Consider the following 14,724-nt stretch of genomic DNA (forward strand, 5'->3'; position numbering starts at 1 on the left):
CTGATCCAGCCAGGCGCCCCGCAAATATTGAACGTTTGGCAGGGAGTTTATTGGTGTAATGTTTCCTTTCTTGATCCTTGAAGTGTGGGTGCCAGCATTTGAAATGTATAGACCTTAACCTAAACACATCTGTATTTAATTCCCAAAGCAATTTTGGAAGATGAAATATCTTGTTTAATTTTCCTCATCACCCAAATACTCCTTTTTACCTGGGGCCTACTTGCTTTTTAATTACACTTCCGTTTGTCTAATTTAGCCTGAGAGGCCTGTTCATAACTCGGACCCACAGCAAAGATAGAACTGATACTGCTGGGTGCTCTCGGTCAAAAGATTTCCTGGCAGAACAATTTCTGGTTGTTACAAATGGAGTGATGGGAAGTTCTGATACATGCCAGCTAAGGGCATGTAGTAGAAATTGTGGATGCCTCCAAATGGCCATAAAACAAGCTGTGTGGTTCTAAATCCTGGTGTTTGGGCCTTCGCCTTCTTAGCAAAAGAATACAACTGTGTTCAAAGACATCAGGACTTTATCTGAAACCCAAATCCACAATCACAAAGGTGACGGGGTGAGTATTTTGAGTATATTTGGCCTGAAAGGGCCAGACCGGCTTGGACTTGTATGTATGTTTTTCTGAGAAACTCTTCAAAGCTTCTCTTTGTTTTTAAGATTTTATTTATTCATTTGAGAGAGTGAGCAAGTGAGAGAGCACGAGCAGGGGGGAAAGAGAGAGGGAGAGGGAGAAGCAGAACCCCCCCACCCCACCCCACCAGCCCCGCTGAGCAAGGAGCCCAATGCGGACTCCATCCCGGGACCCTGGGATCATGACCTGAACCGAAGGCCGATGCTTAACCGACTGAGCCACCCAGGTGCCCCAAAGCTTTTAGTATGGACACACTCATTCCTTCTTAGGGAGAAGCGAGTAGAAGCACCTGCTGTGGGATTGCCACCCTGAGGAGGAGTCCCACTATCTCTCCTGCTCCAGTGTCCCTGCAGGGGGGATTTTTCCACTTAGAAGCTCAGTTTGGTCCTCCCTAGTTCCCAGCCAACCTTCTCCTCTGGGAGAAAATCTGCTAAGCCCCTCTGTGTGGCCTCCTCCGGTGGGATTCAATGTGGTACCTCACACTGTGTTCCTCCTGTGACGTTGAGCTTGTGCACCTCTTCCCTGTGATTTCTGCACCCATTCGTATAGTCCCCTGCTCCCCAAAAGGCCCTTCTGGCATGTCTGGGCCTGTTTTCATCCACACTCTGAATTCTTGGTTTGGGACTCTACGGCTATTGAGTTTTCCTCTTATGCTGAATTGCCGCATCTCTTTCCTTGGGGACTGGAATCTTGCCAGAGGCTGGAACTCTGCGGCAACTCCAGATGATTATGGGTGGATTGCCTAGTCCTCCAAGTAATAGTCACCCTGTTTGTCTAACACAGTCACCTGCCAGAGAACCCCAGGACTTCTAACCCCTTGGTCCACCATTCACCTGAACTCTTCTTTGGGATGGCCCTTTTTGGGGGCCCTACTCTTCACCATGTACTAGAAGAGTGATCCTTGTAAAGGTTACTTCAGGTCATGTTGCTCCTCCATGCAAATCCTTCCAGCAGCATCAACTTCACTCGGAATGAAACACAGAGGCCTACAACTCTAAGAGATCCGTCCCCAGGCCCGGAAGTCCCATCTCTGAGAGCCTCAGACAGAGCCAGCCTGCTGGTCCCCCAACAGAGAGCCCCATCCCTGACCCAGGGTCTTTGCATTTGCTAATCCTTCTGCTGAGCAAAATCCTGCCCCATGTGTTTGTAGAGGTCAGTCCTTCATTGGTAAGTCAGATGGCTGCCTCTCAGGGAGTCCTTCCCTGGTTACGTGACTTAAAATTTCAAAGCATGTTCCTCAACTTTCCCTCCATCCCCACTCCCTATTTCCCCATTTCTCATTGATTTTTCTCCTAACCCTTAGGACCACCTGACATACTACATATTTTACCAACTTTTTAAAAACTTTATTTGAGAGAGAAAGAGAAAGAGAAGGAGTGATGGGAGGAGGGGGCAGAAGGAGAGGGAGAAACAGACTCCCTGCTGAACAGGGAGCCCAACTCGGAGCTCCATCCCAGGACCCCGAGATCACGACCTGAGTCAAAGGCAGATGTTTAACTGACTGAGCCACCCAGGTGCCCCTTACCAACTTATTTTGTTCATGGTCTGACCCCCTCATCTGGAATGTGATCTCCATAAAGTCTGGGGCTGTTGTCATTTTTATCCTCTCCGATTTGAAAATATTTGCTGAGTAGGTCTCTAATAAGTATTTGTTTAATGAATGCATAATGAGGGTTATTTTTGAGGGGGTAAAAATGTTCTAAAATTGCACTGATGGTTGCACATATCCACGAATATACGAAAGACCACTGAACTATACACTTTCAAAGAGTGAATTCCATGGCCTATATAATAAAGCTGTTGAAGAGGGAGAGAGAGACAGTACAGTATCCTAGTCATTGTAATGAAGGAGTTGGCTGTGCTTACCCTGCGTGAGTAGATACGAGGTTGTTATGATAAGCTTGGCTTGAAATCTGAATTACCAGGGGTATTTGCACAACGGTTCGAAAGCAGGACCTCTACAATCAGAGGACCAAGGTTCAAATCCCAACTTCCTCACTTTCTAGTTGTTATTTTCTAGAGTTCTAGGGAGGAGGTACTGGAGAAAATCAGACAACTGTGGTTCAGCAAGGTCGCAAAGCCATTATTTCTCACCAAGATTTACTTTGACTTTCTCTGGCCTGTCAGGCAATCCCTTTCTTACACTGAACCTGACCCCTGCCCAACCATTCCTTCAGGGCTCAGATCTATTTCAGTGGTTCACAGACAAGGCAGCTTCCCCCAAATCAGGTGGAGCTTGTTAAAAATAAATCCTAGAGCCTTAACATTTAGGAATCAGGCAGCGGTCCTCAAAGTGTGGTCCTGGGACCTCAAGCATCAGAATCACCAACCCTACAAGAGGCCTGATGAATTGGAAATGTGGAGCAAGGACCAACAATCTGTGTGTTAACAGGCCTTCCAAGTGATTCTGATACATGTTGAAGTTGAGAATAACCAGCCAAGTGGAATCTGATGCTTGATAAGCTCCTCACATGATTTTGACCTACTCGTTTGCATATTATCATTGGGCAGCTAGGGCTAGGTCAACAGCATGACACTGAATCACCTAGTTTGCAGTGATGGCTAACCCATCCACCAATGGCTAAACCATCCAACCATCTCCAAAGCAGAAACAGCTTCAGAATCCTCTTAGATGGACAGGCCCTCAGCAAAGAAACAGACAGCTCATTCAAACACATACAAACTCCGGCTACATGACTTTAATTTCTATTAGTTTACTCATTTGTTTTGTTTGGGGCACACGCTTGTTTTCAAGTCTACTTTATCATTTGATTCATTTAATCTGTCACCAAATATTTATCATGACCCTGCTACATGTCAAGGCATCAACAACAGGGAAGAGAATGTCACAACCTGTGAGAAAACCTTTTGCAGGACGAAACTGATCACTAAGAGAGACTATGGCGTTAGTCTCAGGGGGCCTCAGCACTTGGGTAGACAACATCCCATACTGGCCATGTAGACACTCTCCTAAATGTAGGAGAGTGGACTGTATTGTTTACTGTCTGCGAGACCCGGTGACACCAAAAATAGTAAACATTTATTTGTAGCATGTTCTTAACTTTCTTGAACTGAAATAAGCATTTTTTAAATTCCTTGTAGGAGTCCAAAGATTCTTCCCCCCAAAACTATGATAACCCCAAAATAAGTCAGTGAAAATAAAAACAATAAAACTTAGCATCATCAGGTACCAGAGAGGAGCTCGGTGAAGATGCTGGAATAGTGGAGCTTATAAAATATTAGTGTGGTGGACACTAGGTGCCCTTAAGCAATTTCAAGTTTTAAGAAATTATTTCGTTGCTTTTTAAAGCCCAAGTACTGGGTTTTGATTGTGCTTTTAGGTTAAGCACGCATTAAATCGCGTCACAATATGGATCTGAGAAATGCATCTTACCTCTCTCTATACCCTGGCATCAAGGTAAGATCATTGGCTAAGGAAGCCAGAGGAAGGTGCCAGCCAGATCTGCCTCTGTCTCTATTTCTTTTTTTAAGATTGTATTTATTGTGTTTATTTATTTGAGAGAGAGTGAGCGAGGGGGAGAGAAAGAGAGAACACGAGTTGGGGGTGGTGGTGGCAGGGGTAGAGGAAGAAGCAGACTCCCCACTGAGCAGGGAGCCCAATGCATGCCTCAATCCCAGGACTCCAGGATCATGACCTGAGCCAAAGGCAGCCAGCCGCCCAATCGACTGAACTACCCAGGAGCCCCCACTGTCTCTCTTTAAAGTTATCCAAGAGTATCAAGAGTTTTCCATAGAAAAGAGGGTTCCAGCTATACAAACACAATTGCGTTTCTTGGGCTTACCAGTTTAATATGCTCTCGCTTCTGGTATTTTTCACTGTAATACTGCTCTTGTCGAAGATTAAGCAGCTGCTGCTGTTGTTTGTCCTTCAAGTCTATTAACTTTTGGGTCATTTCGGCATCTAGGGCAGCAAGATCTTGCTCAATCGTTGACGAACCATGGTCAGGACTGCTAGGATCTGATCTGCAGAGACACAGAGCTTGACTCACAAAACGTGCGGGTCATAACAAGGTGGAGGAAAGGTTGTACACCACAGCCCCTCCTAGATAGAATGCTGTGTTGGGAAATAAATGTTTTAATAAACCACTTGAGATAGAGGCTGATACCCAAGGACAAGCCTAGCAACGGAGGGTCTCCAAGCACAGAGAGGGGATGACATTTTTAAGGTTTCATGTAGGGACAGAGAAGGAAAGCCAGGAGGCTGAGGACCCTGTGGTAGTGGTGGAGAGAAAGATAATCCCCCCACCCTAGGATCTTTTAAGGCTTTTATCTTTTATTTTTTTTAACAAGACATGTATAATGTAATTCTCAGCTATTTATGTCCTATAATGACTTTAGTACACTTGATATTGGTTGGATTCTGTCAGGGGAGTTGAAGAGGTGCTGAATTTTGCATCCAGGTGATACGGATAGAAAACAAAAAGCATGTGCAGACCCCTCCTGCTGGCAACCCCCCCCCCCAGCTGACATGTTTTGTTTCTTGGCATCTTTTAATAGCAAAGATACATTATTAAATACATTTCTTTGGGGGATATACCAACTTCATGGATAGCTCTACCAAAAATGGCACTTTCCTCCAAATGCTTAGGTTACAAGAGAAAGGAGATGCATGAGTTCATTGAAAAATATTTATTGAGTGCTTACTCTGTGCAGGGTGACTGTCTTCGAGTTATTCATAGTCAGAGAATTATACAGATATTGAGAAGTTTAGGAGTAATGTTAAAATAAATCAAAGCAATTCTCACTAACTTATCGTGCTCAAACATATGGTGTGAGTCCTTCAAATTTTGTGCTCTTACTTTTTTGAGGACACACAGAAAAGGAGACGGTATTGGGAATGGGGTATTAAGAGCAGGTCTGTTTTCTTCATTCATATGGAAACTTCTGCAGAAGGAAAACTAAACCACCTAAGATATCTAGCACATCAGATTCTGTCTCCATATTTTTCACTTGTGGCCAGGTGGATCAAGTGGAAGTTTCTTGAATCAGCTGGCCCTAATTCCTGTTGCTTTCACTTTGACTCAGGCCAGCATTGATGGTACCTCAGGAGAGGCAATTGGTTGAAGTTGGTGTTAGGATCCCACTGTGGCAAATAAGGGCTGCAGAATTCCCTCAGAAGTTTCTCTTTGCATTTTTATGTGCCATACTAAATGAGAATGAACCCTCTACAAGGCTTATGGCACCTGATACATCAGAATGGCATGGCAGCTTTGAGGTGGCCCTCCATCCCGGCACGAATACAAGTTTATTTGCCAATATCACAATAAGTAGCATTGGTGAAGTGACCTCCATCTTGGCATGAACAGGAGATACGTTTATTGCCTTTTGTAGTAGGAAGTCAGTGTAGCCAGAACATGAAGCCATTTCTTCAATCAGCCACAAGCACCACAGCAGAGGCCACAGGTCAATAGTTACTGACCACGCAACGTTTACCAGGCACTCTCCACTTTCGGTGTTCACAGCAACCCAACACGTAGGTATGACCATCTCCAGTTTGCATTTGAGGAAACTGAGGTTCAGTGAGACAATCCGTGCAAGGACACAGTATGGGGGAGCCCAGAGCAGCTCATCCCAGGACAGACATCTAGAGCAAGGCAAAGTCTGTGTTGTTAAAAACAACACAAACACTGCGTGCCCGTGTCTAGACAGAAACTATCTTTAAATGATCTGCTCTTCCCATGACGTGGAAAGCTCAGTTGAGACAGTGGATATTTTAATAAGAAGCTAATCTAATGGACAACGTTTCCATTTATTACTCTGAAGTATTTTCAGGATTTTAATGTGTATCAAAGGTGATGGGAGAGAGACGGACATAATCGGACCTCAGTGCTTTGCCTCTTAAAGAGAGGTTTCTCTTGATGTATCTTTCGATACAACCTGCTTAGGGATTTTTGTTTATTTTTTGAAGAAAAGTATAAAAAAATAACCAAGGGAACAGTGTTTCTGCATCTTGTGTAAAAACAGGGTTGAAGACATTATCCCCTGTTGTCTACTATTGCCTGTGTAAGATCCATGAGATGAATTCTTCTGTAATTTAATACCAGGAAAATGTTTGTCTCTCTTAGAAAAACAAGCAAGTTTGCTTTAATCAGATAAGGAGAATTGTCTAACCCATATTCCCTTTTCTCAGAAGCTAAGAGCTAAAATTCAGTGTTCAAGGACAGAAATCACATTAAGCAGTAGATACTGTCCAGTAGAAATATAACATGGGCCATGTATTTGATTTTTTTCCACATATGTGATTTAAAATTTTTAGTGGCTAACTTGAAAAGTAAAAAGAAATAAGTGAAATTAATTTTAATAACACATTTTATAGGGCCTAGTACACCTAAAATATTATCATTTCAACATGTAATTAAAGTAAAATCAATATGTCAATATAAAAATCTGGGCTATTTTATATTCTTTTTTAAATGCAGTTTTTGAAATTTGGTATGTATTTTAGACTTACAGCTCATTTCAACTTCCATGAGACACTTCTCAGGGGCTCAAAAGCCACATGTGGCTAGTGACTGCCACACTGGACCACGGTTCTGGATAACCGGCAGCCACTCAGACTGTGCATGTGTGTTGCTTCCCTTTTTGTAATTTCGTAGGATTTTTACATATGTCTTCTATGAAGAGTTACTTCCATACTCTAAGTAAACAAATACACGAATAAACAAACGACCACATATGTATCCATCACTGCAACAGAAATCTAGAAGTTTTAGGCCAAGCTTTGCCTGAACCATTTGTGTAACTGTGTAACTGCAATTGCATAATTGTGTAAATGTCTTTAGCTTTTGGCTTCCTCCTTGAGGAAGTGGCAGCAGTTCACCTGGATGGCTTCTAAGACTATTCTAGTTCTAAGAAATGGTGACGCTGTTGCTTTTTAAAACCCAAGTACGGGGTTTTGATGGCGCCTTTAAGTTAAGCACGTATTCAATCGTATGTCACAATATGGATCTGAAATTGCCTCTTACATCTCTCTCTAACCTGGCATCAAGGTAAGATTGTTCCGTAAGGAAGTGAAAGGAAGGATGGAATAGAGCGTATCTGGCTCGGCTCAATGGCAGGTGACCTGCATGATCACGTAGTTCCCCGCTTCGCCATGCTAGCTGCTTATGGGTGATAACTGCATCATGGTCACTGCTGTGTCCCCAGGGCACACAGCAGGCACTCAGTAAATGTTGGTTGAATGCATGTGAGAGAGATCCTTCTCCCTGTCCAGTCTGGGTACATGGGGCTGTGGGGATCCCTAGGCCCAAACACAAGGGTTACCTGTACAAGCCTTTGTAGGTTTCAGCAAAGGCAGCTCTTTCTGTAACAAGTCGCCTCTTCAACTAGGTTCTAGAACACGGCAAGCTTGCAGACTTACCAGGTTGACAGCTATAATAGGGGAAGTCGGCCACCTGGTATTGGGCCCACAGGCCTGAACTCAAGGATAGGACCTCCTGCATATCTATTCTTAGGAGGCGGGCAACTAAAGAAATGTAGTCCACAAGCAAGACTGAGCTGAGGTGGCCTTCCTTCTTGCCCTGGATCCAAAATGTGGTGTAAGACATCGAAAACCCATGTAAAGGACTCTTTTCCTTCCCACTAGACAACACACCAGAAATACCCATTCAGCTTACTTTTTCTTACTGTCCTTTTTGGCTGTCTTCTCCAAAGCTGCCCTCCTCCTCAAGTAATCATTCTGAATTTCATTATATTTTGTAGTGTGCTCCTTGATAAGGTCAGTGGTTTTCCTGTGGTGTCTTTTAACCAGGTCTTTCATTTCTTTGTAGTGTTTCTTTTGAAGTTTCACAAACGATTTCTGCTGCTTTAGCTCGTCGATGGTCTGGGCTTCCACTTCTGCAACAAATGAGTGTAAGAGCTAACAGACGTGGAAGGACTGCAAACACAGACGTAAAGAGGAGTAGCAACCTGCTTCTCGGGCAATACTTGTTTGCTCCCAGCCAACTGGAGCTTCCGAGCAGAGCTTGGATGTCAAACGAATCTGGATTCCAGGCTGGCTCTGGCACTTGCTAACTTTTGTGATTCCATCACCAGATTTCTCAAAGACCCAATTTCTTCACTTATAATTTTTTTTTTTTTTTGAAAGTTTGGCTTCCCTAGAAACAGAGCCCGAGAGGGGGGATTTGGGTGTATGTGATTTACTGAGAGGGGTTCAGGGGAGGAAGGGAGTGCAGAAGACAGAGAAGGGGAAGGAGTGGAGCAATGGTGTGGTCTCGGGTCTCACACTGGAGGCAAGAAAGCCAGTCTTTTGCAAATTGAGACCCCTCCTGGTGAGGGTCTTCCTTTGGGCTGAGGGCGATTTTCAAGAGAATGGGAAGCTATGACCTGTTAGCAGCAACTCGCACCATAGCTGGGGCCTGGGTGCACCAGATGAGAAAGGGATGGGTACCAACAGGATCCACTTTAAGGACCTCAATAATCCCACTACTTGTTAGGGTTGTTGTGACGCTGAAATGAAAGAATCATGCAAAGTACTGAACACCGTTTCTGGCAGTATGCCTGTCAAGGCTTGACAAATGACCATGCATACAGCACTGTCTCTAAGGGGCACTCTTCACAGCATAGACGTGGTAGGTTTGGATTTATTACAAGCATGTTCCAGTATAAAGCACTGAAGTGGGGGAGGGTCCCTTGGGTTAGTGGTAGTGTACATTACTATGTGGTATTCTATCCAGTGCTTACAAAACATTTGATGTGACAGAGCTAGACCTTAAAACATTCTGTATTGTACCGACATATTTCATCAATTCTAGAATATACATTTTAAAGTGAACATCTCTGAAATGAAGATGCACTGTACAGCCACAACTTGTTGCTGATTGTCCTTCTTAGCAATCCATGAATAGTGGGGTGCCTTCACACTGACGGTGTCTTAACTTCAATGGATTATCATTTGTTTGGACCTAAATTAAGTCAGAGTTCACATGATTCCATCCTTCCATTTGAACTTTCTCCTTCTGGGACCAAAAATACGTTATCATAAATATTTAGAACTGTCAGGAGATTCGGAAATAATACATGCCATGAATAACAACAGACCTGAATAGAAATGAGCTATCTGGTGGATAAACACTGAAATCAGAATTATAATTTATGTGCTTCAATGTTAAGGTCGTTAAGCAAATGAAACATGCTCCCCTTTTTTTATAATGTGTCTATTCTCCTGACATTCGATTCCTTTTGAGAAAGAGGCCAGGAAGAGAATCAGGTACATTTATCTAATGGTTTCCCTCAGGTCCAAATGGACTCATTATGATTGCATAATAACTGATTATACTAAGAATTTATAATCCTAAGGAATTGCTATATTTTGGGTAACAGATTCAATCCCACTTCATTAAAATGGTATAGAGCACTCCTGCAACAGCCGGTTTAGCAAGAGGGTTCAAGATGCTCCAACCTACAATTAAAAAAAAGAATTCAAGAGAAACTACTATTTTTTTTAAAAGTCTGCGATAAAAGGCTATTCTTTGAATAGGCTCTTAAGCATAAAGGGAACGTTCATTTACATAGAGAAACAAGTCTCACCCATAAACGAGCCACCCAGAGATCATCACTGCTAATAACATAATGTCAGTACATATCCATTGCCTTTGTCTACACATTTATGCATTTAAAATAACACTGGAATCATGCTGTATTCACATTTCTGTCTTTTGTTTTATGTGTTAACCGTATATTGTTGCACATGGAATTAAATCTTTAAGAACATGTTTTAATACAGTCCTCAAGTAATTATTCGATGCAGATCTTACGTATTGGTGAAATATACACACTAAAAAGCGCATAAATCATAAATCCACCCCCCTCTACACATTTTCCCAGAGTGAACAGGCTTTCATAACCACCACTCAGATCAAGATCAGACAATTAGCTGTGCTTCAGAGATCTTCTTTTTGGGTTTTGCAACCCCTCTCCCCTCCCAAGTATAATCTGAATCCGTGTTTCAAACAGACACATTCGTTTTGCCTGTTTTTAGCTGTACGTAGCTGGAATTACAAAGAATGTGCTCTCTTGTGTCAGGCCTCTTGCCCTCCACATGGTGCGTGTGAATTTTATTCACGTTGTGTGTGATCATAGTTTATTTATCCCTACTGCTGCACCCTATTTTATTCTGTGACTACAGCACAATTTATTTATTTACACTACTGTTTATGGACATCTGGGGTGTTTATAGTTTTTGGCTGTTACCAGAAGTGCTGCTTTTGGTGAACACGTGTTTGCCTTTCTTCTGTGTATTGGGCCAAATGTTGTAAACATTTAGAAGATTCTGCCACACGGTGCTCGTTGTATTAAAGAAATCGTGTACAATTTTAGTCCCACTAGTTTAAGGAACTATCCAAATATAAATTATGTTCCAACAGGATCATAGTTCTTAAACATTCTATATTCTGTGGCCCCAAATGGTTCACATTCTAAAATACAGCTCATTATTAAAGGTGTGAATTCCTGTTTGCTGGGTCATATTTCCAGCATGAAAATATCCTTTGATTCTAATATTGATCTCTTAGGAAATTATACTATTTTTATACCCATAGAGTCCTATCTGCCAAATATGGTTACTTCTCTGTGATGACATGATTACATTGTGTAGTGTGGCTTGAACTAGAATGGCCTATCTGTGGATGTTTTCAGAGAAGAAATATTAATGATGTTTTTCAGAGATGAGGGGGAATCTTCTCTCTCTAAATACTTATGCTGCATATTATTCAGCTGCCTAATTCCATGGCGGACGAGGGCGGCATTTACCTGTTAAAACACTCTGAATAAGATCTTCTGTTTTGGCAGGTGCCTTTACAGAACCTGAAATAAAGAGACAAGAAATAGCCTCCTTTAACTTTAAAAATCGTACTCTTCCCGTAAAACAACTAAGTTTGGCCCTTGGGTCTAAGTCTCTTTACAGAGAAATAACAAATTGTAGGAGAAAATTAATGGCAAAAAAACCCTTGGAAGCAATGTCTTCATTTTGTTACTTTGAGGCAAACCTAATTAAATGTGAATCCATAGGCTCCATTTACAGACAGAAAGGACATCCCTCCACTTTGCATCAAAACGCCTGTCAACGAATTGCATTTTAACAATGCTACTGCCACCTTTTGGCAACATCAGGAATGGCAAGTTGTCCTTTAAAAATCAAACGCTGACCAGCAGGCAGTAATAACCATGGCAAGTAAGATCCACCGGTGGATGCCAAAATTATCCGGTAAGGTGGAAGGAGAAAAAGGATATTTTCATAGTCTCAAAGTATCTCCCCCAAGATAACTATTATCTATAAAGGGGAAATGAGAACTTTCAGTTTAAAAACCTGGTCGACTCCACCTTAACCGTGATCCAACATCACTGATGATGAGAAATGCTAACATCAGGCACCCCTGAAATGATGCAGTGAGAAGGATAGCATTGTCTCTGTGATATTCTCGCCCAAAATGCAAAGCTTCACTGTAATCACCCGAAGACATCAGACAAACCCAAATTGAGGGATTTCGCACAAAAGAACTGACCAGTACTCTTCAAAAGTGTTAAGGTCATAAAAGACAGGACAGACTGAAGGACTGTCATAGATTCAAGGAGACTAAGGAGACATGACAATTACATACAATATGGGATCCTGACTTGGAACCTGGAGCAATAAAAAGACATCAGTAGAGGGGCGCCTTGGTGGCTCAGTTGGTTAAGTGTCAGACTCTTAATTTCAGCACAGGTTTTGATATCAGGGTCATGAGTTCAAGCCCCACACTGAGCTCCATGCTGGGCGTGGAGCCTACTTAAAAAAAAAGACATTAATAGAAAGCAGGTGAAATTCAAATAAGGTCTGTAGTTCATTTCCAAGTACTGTGCCAACGTTAATTTCCTGGTCTGATAACTGTACCATGATTCTGACAGATGTTAACACTAGGGAAGAAGAGATCAGTTTTACAGTTCTGTGCTGTTTTAAAAATGCTTCTGTAAGTCAAATTATTTGAAAACATCAAGTTAAAAAAATCAAGTGCTAAAATGCCAAATTTTCTTTTACTCTTCAAAGCACAAGACTATATTTGCTCACATATTTAAATGACTTATTTATATTCCAGAAGCACTCAAAATGCTTGTATTTGGTATATAAAAATCTTCATTTGAAAATATCACTCTTTATGGTCAAATCATCTTCTTACCATGATTGATCTCAACAGCCTTCTTAAAAGCCCAGGTCCCAGTTCATGCGCATTTGATACAAATTCAGTCTGATTTGCTTTTTAAAAATCTCACTCTCCCCCATGAGAAATACCCTTTCCCTTCCAAATAAAAGATCTGGATTTCATCACTGCCATGCTGTAGTAGGGTGAGGAAGGAAGGAGACAAGGAAGACATACCTTCATGGAAGGAAATTCTTCTCCCTTCCATTTACTTTTATATTAACCCATTAGACAAAAAGTGGTCAAGAACATGCTATTCCTCAGGTCTGTGCAAAGGAAGCATCAAACTGAAGCCTATCCTGGGGAGCCTACCACCTACTGGGGAAAGGGGACATACATAGGAGAGAGAATTGCCTAAAGCAGTCTTAGATCAAAGGTCAAAATGAGCTACAAAGAAATCGAAGGATTTTTCTAAGGAGCGAGACACAAGTGGACCCTTGGTAGGAGTAGAGCTGAAAGCAAGAACTGGGATCATAGGGAACTGTGTCCATCCTGACTTCCCTCTTCACTAGCTATGTGGCCTTCAGGAAGTACTTCTTCATCTCAAAACCAATTTTTTCATCTGCCCGATGGGGACAATGACAGAAGCTACCTTCACTGGTCTGGCATGAGAGTGAAATGAGTCAATCCACTTGAAGGGGTGAACAGAGTGCTCAGCACATGGTGGACACCCAAGGCCGTTGAAAATTAAGTTGGAGAAAGATGGAAAGGAATTCTTGGCAGAGACTTAATGAGTCAGGCAGAGCTAAGAAGATGCTTGTCAAGCATAGCTGTTTATAAGTTGCATGAAGAACCCTTTACAACCCCTGCCAGCATATGGATTATAATTGGTCACTTAAATAGACATGGAGATCTGGCCAATGGTTTGTTGTAGCTTTGAAAGTTATCATCAGAGCCAGATGAATGCTCACGAATCTCTCTTGGCATTCATTCATTCATTCATTCATTCATTCTTTACACATTCCTGGAGCTCATCCTACGTCCTTGCATCTTGCCCATGCTATCTCCTTAAGTTGCACAAATAAATTGGAGGCTCTTAGTCATGTAGTATAGCTCTCTTTTCAGAGTGTTTACCTGGAGCTGGTTGGCTGTGGAGAGCCTGGGAAGGTGGTTTGGGTGCCAGGGACGTAGTGTGATTCACTCCATTTTCTGCTGGCGTTGTCCTGGCTTCACTTGGAGCTTCTGACGGTGTTTCCCCAGGATCGGCCTATAATCATAAACATCCTTTCATTTTCCACATTTTCTACTGTTCTTCTATGACCTTGTGTAAGCCAACAAGGCTACATTTGATTTAGAATTTTCACAACTCGTCTGGAGTCTGAAATCTCAAATTGAAACTGTCTGGAAAGCAGGGTAAAAACAGCATGGTGTTGAACCATGACCACAGTAGGTTAATTCTTTTAAAAAGCCCCGATTTGTACACCTTTCAATGTCCATGCCCTTTTGTAGTGCCCTCCCACACTGACTCTGGACAGGACCATGTGATTTGCTTTGGTCAAATGAGACAGTAGCTAATGTGCTGCGAGTGGAAGACTGAAGGCACTTGCGAATTTGTCCTTTCTCAGACCCCTGCTACAGCCATGGAGGATGAGACACCATGTAGAGGAGAGCCGGGTCATCTAGGTAAGGATCTCCTAGAACAGCCAGCCCCAGCTGACCACAAACACATGAGGGAGTCCAGCTGACATGAGCTGAGCCTGGTCCAAATCAGCAGAACTGCCCAGCTAATCAAACGACGCATGAAAAATAGTAAGTCATTGCTGATGTTGTAAGCTACTGAATTTGGGAGTTGTTTGTTATGCAGCAGTAGCTAACTGGTACAGTGGATACAAGCACAGATTTTGGAGTTAAACTTACCTGGGTTCAAATTCTGGCCTTGCCACTTACTT

The 14,724-nt window shown here is 42.4% G+C and overlaps 1 protein-coding gene across 4 annotated transcripts in view; it reads right to left on the bottom strand.

Moving 5' to 3' along the window:
- Positions 1-14,724, bottom strand: part of PLCB1 (phospholipase C beta 1) — a 660,507-nt gene that overhangs the window by 96,863 nt on the left and 548,920 nt on the right. For all 4 annotated transcript variants that reach the window (XM_040637987.1, XM_040637985.1, XM_040637986.1 and 1 more), the window contains exons 24-27: positions 13,910-14,042; positions 11,412-11,465; positions 8,279-8,498; positions 4,445-4,625 (exon numbers count right to left, since the gene is read on the bottom strand). In XM_040637987.1, coding sequence (XP_040493921.1) covers positions 4,445-4,625; positions 8,279-8,498; positions 11,412-11,465; positions 13,910-14,042 — 588 coding nt within the window. The remainder of the gene's footprint in view (positions 1-4,444; positions 4,626-8,278; positions 8,499-11,411; positions 11,466-13,909; positions 14,043-14,724) is intronic.

Source organism: Ursus maritimus, unplaced genomic scaffold (genome assembly GCF_017311325.1).
Source record: "Ursus maritimus isolate PB19 unplaced genomic scaffold, ASM1731132v1 scaffold_22, whole genome shotgun sequence".
NCBI classification, from domain to species: Eukaryota; Metazoa; Chordata; class Mammalia; order Carnivora; family Ursidae; genus Ursus; species Ursus maritimus.